Source organism: Eptatretus burgeri, chromosome 6 (genome assembly GCF_056783735.1).
Source record: "Eptatretus burgeri isolate ZD-2024b chromosome 6, Ebu_testis_v1, whole genome shotgun sequence".
In the NCBI taxonomy this organism is placed as follows: domain Eukaryota; kingdom Metazoa; phylum Chordata; class Myxini; order Myxiniformes; family Myxinidae; genus Eptatretus; species Eptatretus burgeri.
Window position 1 is genome coordinate 62,439,221 of NC_140966.1, and position 12,776 is coordinate 62,451,996.

General features: G+C 48.4%; 1 protein-coding gene across 6 annotated transcripts in view; it reads left to right on the forward strand.

Moving 5' to 3' along the window:
* Positions 1 to 12,776, forward strand: part of RAD54L (RAD54 like) — a 115,264-nt gene that overhangs the window by 87,375 nt on the left and 15,113 nt on the right. For all 6 annotated transcript variants that reach the window (XR_015059269.1, XR_015059270.1, XM_085885341.1 and 3 more), the window contains 2 exons: positions 10 to 149; positions 239 to 349. Coding sequence is in view for 4 of the 6 variants with exons in the window: in XM_085885341.1 (XP_085741467.1) it covers positions 10 to 149; positions 239 to 349 (251 nt within the window). In the remaining 2 variants the exon portion in view is untranslated. The remainder of the gene's footprint in view (positions 1 to 9; positions 150 to 238; positions 350 to 12,776) is intronic.

The following is a 12,776-nucleotide window of genomic DNA, read 5'->3' on the forward strand; positions in this document are numbered from 1 at the left end:
ATGTATCAGGCTGACTCAACTGCAATCAGAAGTCTACAAGGCATTCTTGAAGCAGAACAAGCCAGCGTCAGACATCGCTTGCCCCAAGAATGGTGCCATCAGCTCGTCAAGTCTCTCGGCCATCACACTGCTCAAGAAACTCTGTAACCGTAAGACATTTGTGCATCTGTTTCAGCCAGCCTCATTTCGTGTCCCACCTGTTTGTCTTTTACATTTTGACCATTCACTTTCTTTGTAGATCCCATACTCATCTACGAAAAATGTGTGAAAGGGGAAGAAGGTTTTGCTGGCACCTTGAAGCTGTTTCCACCTGGCTACAGTCCTAAAAACCTGGAACCACAGTTATCTGGTCAGTGGTTGTAAAGGAGCTTGAGGCTTTGATATTACACTTGTTCGTTCGTGCGCGCGCGCGCGCACACACACACACACACACACACACACACACACACACACACACACACACACACACACACACACACACACACACACACACACACACACACACACACACACACACCAATAATAGTACAGTTTTGAGGCTATTCCTAAAATATATAAATTAAAATTGCTGTAAATGATGTTAATTTCACAACATCCTATCTTCAACTTCATTTTATTTGTAAACCTCAAAACAAAATTCCCTTCCCTAAAGTAAGAACCTTAACCTATAAACAATTAAATGGTTTTTATGACCACATGGATCATCAGCTGGACACTGTTCTTCTTTGAGGTTTCGATCCTTTCAGCCCAGAACCTCACCAAACGGCGGATCCACATCAGTGGATACACAACCTCAGTTGCGTCCAGGCAGTCAGTCAATCCATCAATGAACCTCACGAATCAAACTTTACTCGCCAGAGGATTTAATGTATTATCACATCGTAACAACTCCCATCACACATTCTGTTATATAATTATAATACATTGAATTATGCACATCTTGCCTAAAATCCACCAAGCCTTTTCTCCCATAAAACATAAAACCCCTCACCACCGAGCCTTTTCTCCAACTCATCCCGCCCTCTCCCGTAGCTCTTCTGCAATCCCCCACACTTTCAACAACTCTCCTTACCTCTCCCCCCCTCTTCCCTTGTCCTACCCTTTCCCTCCTCTCCCCTGCACCCAAAGCCTCCTCTCCTCCTTTAACAGTGTGGACCTCAAACATCTGGAGCCTTCACTCAAACCTGACAGATCCTTCCACACAGTTGCCACTGATAAACCAGACATAATCTGCTTTACAGAAACTTTTCTCCTTCAAGACATCTCTCACTACCTCATATCTCTCACTGGTTACCCCCTCCTCCGGTATGACAAACCTGAGCCTCATCCTGGTGGAGTCGTTGCTCTCTTCATCAAAGACTCTATTCCTCACTCTCCATTCACTGCCCTCACTGCCCCACACCCCCAGGAATACCTCTGGCTGCGGCTTCCCCTCCACTCCCACTTCATGTTTATATGTGTGTTATACCATCCACCAAACAGTGATGACTCCATTTACATCTTGCTCTCCGAAAACAAGGACCAACTTCAAGCCTCTCATCCCAACTCTCTTCCTCATATGTGGTGACATCAGTTGTCTGGGTGTGGGTACCTCTCTCACCTGCCATGGCACTTCAGCAAAAGATTTCTGCGACTCATTGGGACTGACACAACCTGTCAACTTCCTGACCCGGACCTCAACCAACAGTACTCCATCTCTTCTGGATTTTATTTTGTCAAATTTCCCAGAAAAGTCTGCTGTTCTTCTTCTCCAATCAGTTCATCTGACCTATGCTTGTTAAAGCGGTCATCTCTCTGGCTGTTATTAGAGAAGCACCTTAGCGCCATCGAGTCTGGCATTTCACTCGGGCCGACTGGCAGGGACTTCAAGCAGCCACCAAACTTTGAGACTGGTCTCCCATCTCGACTTTCTCTGACCTCAACTTATCCTGGAAATTCTTTCAAAGAAACTTGCTCTCCCTCATGCACAGATTTATCCCATCTCGTCTTCAGTTGTCCTACCCTTCCTCCTGCCCATGGTACACTGAGGCTTGTGGCGAGGCAGTTGGCCTGAAACAACGTGCCTTCGCCTCATGGAAGGTTCGTCCAATTGAATGCAATCTCCGTTCCTTCCACAAAGCTTGGAACAAGTGTATCTCTACCTCAGGAGAGCCAGAAAACAACATCTTTCTAATCTCAAGTCTGAACTCTCAAACCTGTCTCACTCTTCCAAGTCCTGGTGGCGTCTCACAAAGTCTGTTTCTGGTGTATGTTCCCCCTCCATCCCCTCCCTTACCTCAAATAGCCGCTCAGCTGACACCACGTGAAAAGGCTGAATGCCTAAACTCGGTGTTTGCATCTAAATCTTGTGTCCGAAACCCATCGCTTTCTGTACTCCCCTTACCCAGTTGCACCCAGCTGTTCCTGGACTCCGTGTCCTTTTCTCCTGACAAGGTGGAGAGATTGCTGTCAAACCTCTACTCAGATTCTGCAACCGGCCCAGATGGCATCAGCCCATGTGTCTTAAAAACCTGCTCCTCTGCTCTTGCTCACCCTCTCTCTGTTCCATTCACGCTCTCATTTGCTCAAGGTCATCTGCCATCTGCTTTGAAATCAGCAAATAGTACCACTCTGCATTAAAAAGGGGCAAAAACAGATCCCTGCAACTACAGACCAATCAGCCTTCTCCCAATCATCACCAAGGTTATGGAATCCATCATCGCTTCAGACATGAAATCCTTCCTCTTCTCCAATGGCCTGATTTCGATCACTTTGAATTCAGACCAGGTCACTCTACCCTGAACTTGCTGCTTCTGCTCTCCCAAGAATGGATGGAGGTCCTCAATGCCAGACATGAGATCAGAGCCATCTCCTCAGACATATCGCGTGCCTTCGATACAGTCTGGCACCTTGCCTTGCTCGTGAAACTCTTCCTATTGCATTCAAGGACATCTCCTCTCCTGTCACAGCTAACATGTGGCCCTAAATGGAGTTCTCTCATCCCCTCTTCCTGTCCAGGCTGGAGTTCCTCAAGGCAGTGTTCTGGGCCCTTTTCTTTTTCTGGTTTTCATCAATCTCTGACTCTAGAAAATCCTCTTTATATCTTTGCTGATGACTCCACCCTCTGCTGTACCATCTCTCATTTCTCACATTGGCAAGCAGCAGCCTCTTCACTCTGTAGATTTGGATAAAATCACAAGATGGTTCAACACGTGGAACATGTCTTTCAATCCTGACAAATCTCACTCATTATGTCTTTCCGGAAGGAATGTCTGGAACCCCGCCCACCCCCCATCCACTTTCTCAACAATCCTTTGGAAGAAGTCCTTTCTTTCAAGCTTCTGGGTCTCACTATCTGCCATATTTCCTGGGAAAGCCACATTTCCAATCTGGCCTCCAAAGCCAGTCGCAGACTGGGAATCCTCCGTTGTGCAAAGTCCTTCCTTGGCCACCTGAGCTCCTGACCACATTCAAAGCTTTTGTCTGCAGCCTGATGGAGTACTGCTCTCCCCTCTGGGCTGGTGCTCCTGCCTCTCACCTTTCTTGGCTTCACGCTGGAGAAACCAAGGCGTTTAGGATCATTGGTATCTCGTGCAATGAGGATGAGTCTTTGGGCCTCTCACTCTCACCACAGGCAGGTCGGTGGTCTTTCTGTCTTCCACTGTCCCTCTCCGGTCTCGCCACCCCTGCTCTCTCTGTGATTTGTCCTCACCATATTTCCGCATGGTGCTCAAGGTCCGCAAACAACCCCCTTCTGGAAAAACTACCAAAATCACGAATCACTGCTCACCTTCACTTTTTCATTCTTCTTTTTTTCTCGCCTTTGGAATAAACTCCCTCACTCTATTCAATCCCATTCTTCCCTCCAGGCCTTCAAAACAGCTGTTCACCACCACCTCTTATCATCCCCCATCCAAATCATCGATCTTTTCTACCCCCGTTAATCCACTCCGAACCCACCCCCTTCAAATTCCCTGCTTTCCTTCCTGAAAATCTGTCGTGTCCATCTTGTTTACCTTATGTACCCCGCCACATCCCTCTCCCTTCCACAGATGTCATGTCTGTGTTCCCCATTGTGTTTTCCTTCCCTCTCCTGCTCCCCTTGCTGTGTGTTGTGTGTTAGCTCTCATACGAGCCTCAACAATTTATACAAAAAAAAAAAGTGTTCACTCTTCTCAGGATGGCTTTGCATGATGACCTGCTTCTCCAACAACGTCAAACCCACACCCCCCCCCCCCGTGTGTGTGTGTGTGTGTGTGTGTGTGTGTGTGTGTGTGTGTGTGTGTGTGTGTGTGTGTGTGTGTGTGTGTGTGTTGTTACGTCTGAGGGGAGGGGTATGTATTCAAAGGGTAATTAGGATGTTTAATTAGGTATGCCATGCTGTTCGAGTTGTACCAGGATCTCGATGTAATAAGTAGCAATTCAGTGGTGATAAGTTGTCTAGTAAATGTCCATTTCTTTATGGGGGAAATAATAATTGTCACGTAATTAGATAGGGGACGGGTTAGGGTAAGTCTGTATGTGTATCCCCTTTTAGTATTCCCTGGAGGCTTGCCGTGATGTAACAGGACAGTGCTGCGGATGGCTCCGCCCCTTGATCACGATTGGCTGAAGGCGATGGCAGAGGGCCAATAAAAGACCTCGATTGGAAGTGACGAGGACTCGAGTATAAAAAGGTTCTGTTCGGGAGAAGAAAAAAAGTCATAAAACGAAAGCATCTGGTCGAGGCTGTTTTTCTCGGAGTGCGCTCTCTCGTTGCGCTGGTTCGTTCCTCGATTCGTCGTGTCTTGTGGCCTTGCTGTGCCTCGTACCTCACCTCGGTTGGCTCTGGAGTTCTGCTGGCTCGGAGTATGGGACCGAACGGCAGGCGGACCTGCCTCCCTCTCCTGCTCGCATCTTGGCGCTAGAACTGGCTCCCTGGCAGCTGTGAGCGGACTTGGGCCTACACCAGGAGGTTGACACCACCAGGAACAGCACCACGGTGGCTGGTTGGAGCTCACAGGCCGGAAACCGCGGCTCTGCGCGGAAGGGCTGATGGAACCTCGGCACCACCACCTCCTGCCCCTGACGAGCGCAACGCCAGCTCGTCCAGCTCCAATCCAGTGACTTTTACGTCGACACCACAGGCAAGCCTGACCACTAGCTGTGTGTGTGTGTGTGTGTGTGCGTGTGTGCGTGTGTGCGTGTGTGCGTGTGTGCGTGTGTGCGTGCGTGCGTGCGTGCGTGCGTACCTGGCGCCTTAGAGGGTTTGAGATTTGTATATCCATTGGAATTGTTTGTGTTTTCCCCATGCCCGAACCCACACCACCTCCCGTCGAATCGCCCCGGATCCCTCCTCTTGCCGAGTCTTATTATCATTCTGGTTAGAGAAATAAACATTATTAACTCAGTGAAAAGCGACTCGTGCCACCTTCCTCGTCCCGTTTGCTGGAGAGCGATTAAAACAGCCATCTTTGGGTTATAAAAAATAAACCGCCTCCATCGTTTCGGCTCATTCTACGTTGGCGGGACTGTTCAAGTCCCGTGAACGTTACATTGGTGTCAGGGTGTGGGATTTTCGAACCCCTCTAAATTATATTTGGTATCGGGAGAGTATACCAGGATTAAAATCTCGCCACGAATTGGAATATAAAAGTACTTCAGAAAAGCGCGCGAGCGCGGGAAATTTTTGGCGTGAGTTTTCAAATTAAATTTAATTGGTGGCAAATGGGACTTTTGCACCATGGCGGATGTGCAGATGTTGGAGGAAGGCCACGTGTCGGGCAGCGAGTCGGGGGAAGAAGGAAGAGACGGGGGTAGGATTGGAACCTCCCCCATTCCGAGTGTGAACCGTGCTTCATCGCCCGTAACGGAGCCGGCAGCGCTGGAAACCGGCGCGATGTCGATCTGGACAATGTTGGAACGTTTAATGAGTGAAATTACAGCACAGGGGGCAAAAATGACGGCACATGGGGCAGAAATGGCAAAAATGATGGCACAGGGGGCAGAAATGGCAAATCAATTCGTGACACAGAGGGCAGAAATGACAGATCAATTGGGGGTAATAGGGGAACAGTTGGGTGCACGGATTGATTTAATGAGGGATGAATTGGGGGAAAAGATGGAGAAAATGAAAACTGAGATGCAGGAGTGTTTGGATGTAAAATTGGGGGAAATACAAAGTAAATTCGAGGATAGATTGGAAGAAACAAAGGGATAAATTACATTGGAGGGGGAAAATAAACGGAAAACATTGGAAGATAAAATTGATGCAACGAACATTCGGGTTGATAAAGTGGATGAAGGCCTGGAACGTCATCGTGCATGTGTGGATGCTCGTATGCGGCTGCAAATAGAAGAATGGGGAGAGCTGAGGAAGAAAGGGATGAATTTGGCGGAGGAGGTAAAAGGATTGGAGGCTCGTTTGGACGAACAAGATAAAATTATGAGCCAAGAGGTAGACTTAGATATAGGCTTAGTTGAGCAGTGTTTTGTAAGAAGAGTGTCCGGGTTGGTTGAGGAGCAGCTACAAACTCGCGACGGAGCCTTGGAGGAGGTTGTGCGGGCCCAGAAGATCCTGCGGGAAGAGGTTAATCGGTCCATTCAACGTTTGGAACAGGAGGCAAAATTGACCCATGAGACCCTCACCACAAAACATCTTTGGCCACAGTGGGCTCCGAAATTGGATACGCAGCCACAAGGGTGTTTGATCCCTGGGCTGGATTCGGACAAGGGAGAAACTGGGAAGCGGGCTACCGGGAAAGTGATACCCCTGGTAAATTTTGACGGGTCACGGAGCCTTGAAGCTTTTCTGACGCAATTTGAGTGCATTTCCCGACGAAACAGGTGGAATGAGCGGGAACGTACAGGGAATTTGGTGGCAACGTTGTGGGGACCAGCCGCAGATGTGTTAAACATGATCGCGGAGGGGATGTTGACCAGCTCCCACATTTGCGAGGTGTTGAGCCGTCGGTTTGGGTTCGCAGCAAACTGTGATCTGGTGCGGGCCCAGCTCCAGCACCGCAGATTAAAGCCGGGTGAGACAGTGCAGGAGCTGGCACAGGACATTTACCAATCAGTTAGGATCGCGTATCGGAACCTAACCGTGGAGGCGTGGGACAGACTGGCACTAGAGAAATTTTTAGCTGCTCTTCTGGACCCTGAGGTCCGAGCGCTAGTGGAGTTACAGGATCCACCCACCGAGCGGCCGAGTGCGCGGCCAGGCTGGCCTCATGGAGTCGGCCGGGTCGGGTGCCCGAGAGGCCATCGGTGACGATCCGACAGGTGGAGATTCGGGATCAGGGAGGGGGGCTGGGAGAAATTGGCATTACCCAAATGTTTCAGGAAATTTGCCAGAAACTGTCAAGTTTGATAAGGGGTAATTCGGCAGTTGGTGCGCCACAGCGGTGGGGTCCAGCCCAGCCAATAGAGCAATTTGATTATGGCAGAGGGGGTCCGGAACCGGAAGAGACATTACACCGATACCCACGGGGGCCTTTTATGGGGAGTTTTTTCCGGTGCGGGCGAAGAGGACACGGGCAACGATATTGCCGGTACCCGGCGATGGAGGGACCCTCCAATAGACTTTTGGACTCGGAGAGGATGAATCCTCCTGCTGAACCGCCAAGTCTATCCGAGGTGCCCTTACATAGGTCGAGTCCGGAGATCACTGTCGGGGGTCGGGGAGACTAGATCGGGCTGATCATATAGGGCCATGCTCGGCTGGTGAAATTGTGGCGAAGTGCCCTCCTTTGGTGAAAATAGTGAATTGTGGGAAAATTGGCATGGGTTTGTAAGTTCTGCTGGGTTTTCGAGTGACAATCGGGACAGTGGGTAATTGGTAACAAAGCGGGCACGAGTGGCTGTCCAATGGCTGGTGCGTGGATCGGGTGAGGAGAAGTGCTGTGTGAGTTGTTTTCAGTTAAGAAGTGAACTGTATGGTGCACACACTGATTTTTATTAGACGTGGTGTGGTAACAGGGAAGGTCATGGTCGGTGAAGTGTTAAAAATGCAGGTGTCAAATGTAAGGCCGATGGGGTGGGGGGAGTCATGTGGGTTTTGTGGGTGGGGATGATGTGCTTGTCCACAGGGATTGCTGAGGCTCACGGTGAGCGGGAGTTACGGCCCCCCTTCAAGGAGATTCACCCCTGGTGGCTGATGGTGACAGTGTCTGGAGGCAACTGGGAGAGGGTCTGGTTGGGCGACCAAGGCGGATAGGACCTTGGCGACCCAGGAAGGCCAGAGGAGCCAGTGAGACCCCTTCCAGTGTGTTGTACGGGGTTAGAGCTGATGGCTACCAGGGGGGTGGGAATCAAAGGGAGCGGGGCGGAGAAACGTCCGGGTTGGACTAAAGCTTACCTGTGGGCATGGTTGCACCTGAGATGCCCCCATCATCTTGTGGTAACCCACCCCACAGCCATGATGGGATTCAGCCTGCAATCATTAAAATGGGGACCATGACTGAGAAATGTGATGATGACCATGGTGTGAGTGTTGTGAAGATGTGTGAGTCCCACTCGATCCTGCACGACTTGACATGTGCAGCAAGGGCATGATGTCCGCATAATTTTGGGGTGAAGCAAATTTGAAAATTGGCTCCCCAGGTCATGCTGGGTCTGTTAGCATCCACTGGGGGACGCGGTCGCGTGTAACTATCCCGTGAATAGTGTCGTTAAGGCTTCGAGTAGGAATGTAAAGTATGTGTTGTGTTTTTGTGGAACCTTTTGTTTCCCCTCCCAGATCACTGGAAGAGTGTTGGACAGGAGCGATGATCCAGATGATGGAGTGCAACTTCGCTCAGTGCTCTCATGTGATGAAATAAAATAAATTTTTTAAAAAGCTGAATGATTGTTTAGGCGAGGATAAGGCCATAAGGGGGCAGTTCGTTAAGCAGGATAGGTAAGTTGGCTGCGGCTCGCTGCCCATTGCTCCTCCTACTTTATTTCGTTAGGTTAAATAGGTGTGAATCAGTAAGTGTTAAGGCTGGTGCAGTAGCGCCTGTGATATACCTTGCAGGAGCTGCGGTACAAGAGGACGGGCAGTGTTACGTCTGAGGGGAAGGGTATGCATCCAAAGGGTAATTCGGATGTTTAATTAGGTATGCCTTGCTGTTCGAGTTGTACCAGGATCTCGATGCAATAAGTAGCAATTCAGTGGTGATAAGTTGTCTAGTAAATGTCCATTTCTTTAAGGGGGAAATGATAATTGTCACGTAATTAGATAGGGAGACGGGTTAGGGTAAGTGTGTATGTGTATCCCCTTTTAGTATTCCCTGGAGGCTTGCCGTGACATAACAGGACAGTGCTGCGGATGGCTCCGCCCCTTGATCATGATTGGCGGAAGGCGACGGCAGAGGGCCAATAAAAGGGCTCGATTGGAAGTGACGAGGACTCGAGTATAAAAAGGTTCTGTTCGGGAGAAGAAAAAAGAAAGCATCTGGAGGAGGCTGTTTTTCTCAGAACGCGCTCTCTCGTTGCGCTGGTTCGTTCCTCAATTTGCTGTGCCTCGTGCCTCACCTCGGTTGGCTCTGGAGTTCTGCTGGCTCGGAGTACGGGACCGAACGGTGGGCGGACCTGCCTCCCTCTCCTGCTCGCATCTTGGCGCTAGAACTGGCTCCCTGGTGGCTGTGAGCGGACTTGGGCCTACACCAGGAGGTTGGCACCACCGGGAACAGCACCACGGTGGCTGGTTGAAGCTCACAGGCCGGAAACCGCGGCTCTGCGCGGAAGGGCTGACGGAACCTCGGCACCACCACCACCTGCCCCTGACGAGCGCAACGCCAGCTCGTCCAGCACCAATCCAGTGACTTTTACGTCGACACCACAGGCAAGCCTGACCACGAGCTACGGTGTGTGTGTGTGTGTGTGTGTGTGTGTGTGTGTGTGTGTGTGTGTGTGTGTGTGTGTGTGTGTGTGTGTGTGTGTGTGTGTGTGTGTGTGTGTGTGTGTGTGTGTGTGTGTGTGTGTGTGTGTGTGTGTGTGTGTGTGTGTGTGTACCTGGCGCCTTAGAGGGTTTGAGATTTGTATATCAATTGGAATTGTTTGTGTTTCCCCACGCCCGAACCCACACCACCTCCCGTCGAATCGCCCCGTATCCCTCCTCTTGCCGAGTCTTATTATCGTTCTCGTTAGAGAAATAAACATTATTAACTCTGTGAAAAGCGACTCGTGCCACCTTCCTCGTCCCGTTTGCTGTAGAGCGATTAAAACCGCCATCTTTGGGTTATAAAAAATAAACCGCCTCCATTGTTTCGGCTCATTCTACGTTGGCGGGACTGTTCAAGTCCCGTGGACGTCACAATATAAATATATATATATATATATATATATATATATATATATATATATATATATATATATAAATATATATATATATATATATATATTTTTTTTTTCTTCTTCTTCTTCTTCTTTCGGCTGCTCCCGTTAGGGGTCGCCACAGCGGATCATCCATATAATCCGCATAGTGATTTGGCACATGTTTTACGCCGGATGCCCTTCCTGACGAAACCCTGGTCGCCTCTTACGACACAGGGATATGGTACACCTATTTTAACCGGAGCATACACCGGCCCAGAACACTGGTACTCATTTCGCCGACCTCGGAAGGATGACAGGCTGAGTCAACCCCCTGGTGTATTAATTCAGTGGCCCATCGGGGCTTGAACTCAGGACCTTTTGGATCCCAAGCCGCTGCCCTAACCACTGCGCCAACACCAGGTGTGTGTATATGTATGTATGTATGTATGTATATATATATATATATATATATATATGTATATGTATATGTATATGTATATGTATATGTATATGTATATGTATATGTATATATATATATATATATATATATATATATATATATATATATGTATGTATGTAAGTATGTATATGTATATGTATATGTATATATATATATATATATATATATATATATATACGTATATGTATATGTATATGTATATGTATATGTATATGTATATGTATATGTATATGTATATGTGTATATATATATATATATATATATATATATATATATATATATATATATATATATATATATATATATATCTCGCAGAGAAATTCTATATTTTCACATCAATCAGGCTTGATATAACCCTGCATTTATTTCCCAGATATACCGAACAATACGTGTGAAACATAGCCCCCGCCCTTCCCTTTACGCGCCCAAAGCCGTGACAAGAGCCCCCAGGCCTTCCCCACACACGCAAAACGCTCACTTGTACTGTTCTGCACTGTACCACGCCTGTGAGAAGCACTGCAGGCCACAACGAGCACCAAGTGTCATGAACATGCATGTGAGAGCACCTGATAGGTTAACGATCACAGATGGGTCGAACGTGACCAATTAAACAATGCGTGAATGAAGGAACACCTAGAGGAATTCCGCCAGAGGGACGACTCGATGGCCATGGAGCGGAAGGTAAGACCGATAGGGTAAAAGAGGGACTGTTGAAAGGATGTTTGGTAGACAGTTGAAACAGGCCAATGGGGTAAAGGATGGAAAATTGAAGGTAGCAGAGGGATTGAATAGAATGATGGTGAAAAGGAAGAAAGATTGAAAGTAACAGAGGGAGAGAGTGGGGAGACATTACACTGGAAAAATACAGCCCAGCCAACGTATGCTTCCCGAACAGCCCTTTGACAAGGGACCAAGGAATATTTACACAAAGACTCATTAAACTAGCAGGGCACTCGGTGGAGAGTATACCTCCCCCCTGTAATGCCTGATCCACGAGAACATTTCTGGCCCAATACATTTTTGATAACGTTTTTGAGCCATATCTCTCAATGGTGAAGAATGACTTTAAAAATTATCAGATCCAAATCCGGATCTTCACCAAAATCTAACCAGTTTGTCCTTGTCACACACCGAACCTGTCCACCAAATTTCATCCAGATCCGTCCAAAATTTTTTGAGATATCCTTCACACAGACAAGCAGACAGAAAAGGGTGAAAACGTAACCTCCTTCACCTTCGGTGGCGGAGGGAATCTAAATTCTAGGCGCTTACACACACACACACACATAAAATAAAGAAAATTAATCCCTTTTCGTTCCTTCACCAAGCTGAATCCAGACCATATTTTTGTTGAGGCAGTGTGCTCGGACCGCATCGTCGCCATGTGGGCAACTGTGCCCCAAAACATGGCACCGAGTAATTTGTGAGACGATATTTGACATCGGGGCTCCTGAACCGCGCTGTCGCTTCTTACTCGACCGCGCTTGCCAATCCCGCTCTCCAGTACAACTGCTAGAATCGTGCAGCTATTTTGTCGTGCCAAGAGGAAAGCGAAGCGGGATCCTCCATCCCAGTCACGCTCCTCTCATGACTACAACTGCAACCTCGCTCTTCTTCATACGTCGAAGGAAAGCCAGCCATAATTTCCTGCTCTTTCGACCGCCGATCCTGCCTCTCCGTTCTCTTGCCGAGACGTGCTCTGGTTTCTCTGATCGCCTCCCTCATACCAAACTCCACTCGTGCATTTGCTCCTCGCTACGAACTGCTTCCCCATCCTCTGAATAACCTCGCCTCTTCTTCCTCCTACTCACGTCACACCCATCAATCAACCTCAGGGGAGTGACTTCTCCTGCTGTCAACCTTAGAGGCGGGGCTTCTTGCCTACTTGGCCATGTTATAAAAATGCAATTCTTCCATTGCTCGTTTGTTATACAAAACATAGGGCTTTCTTACTGCCACTCGACCTGTCAAACCTGCAGCTCGATGTCTTCTCTTCACACTTGAAACTGAGACTTCCTTACTTCGTCCAGTGTTAAGCTGTGCTTGAAGCGACTGTCTT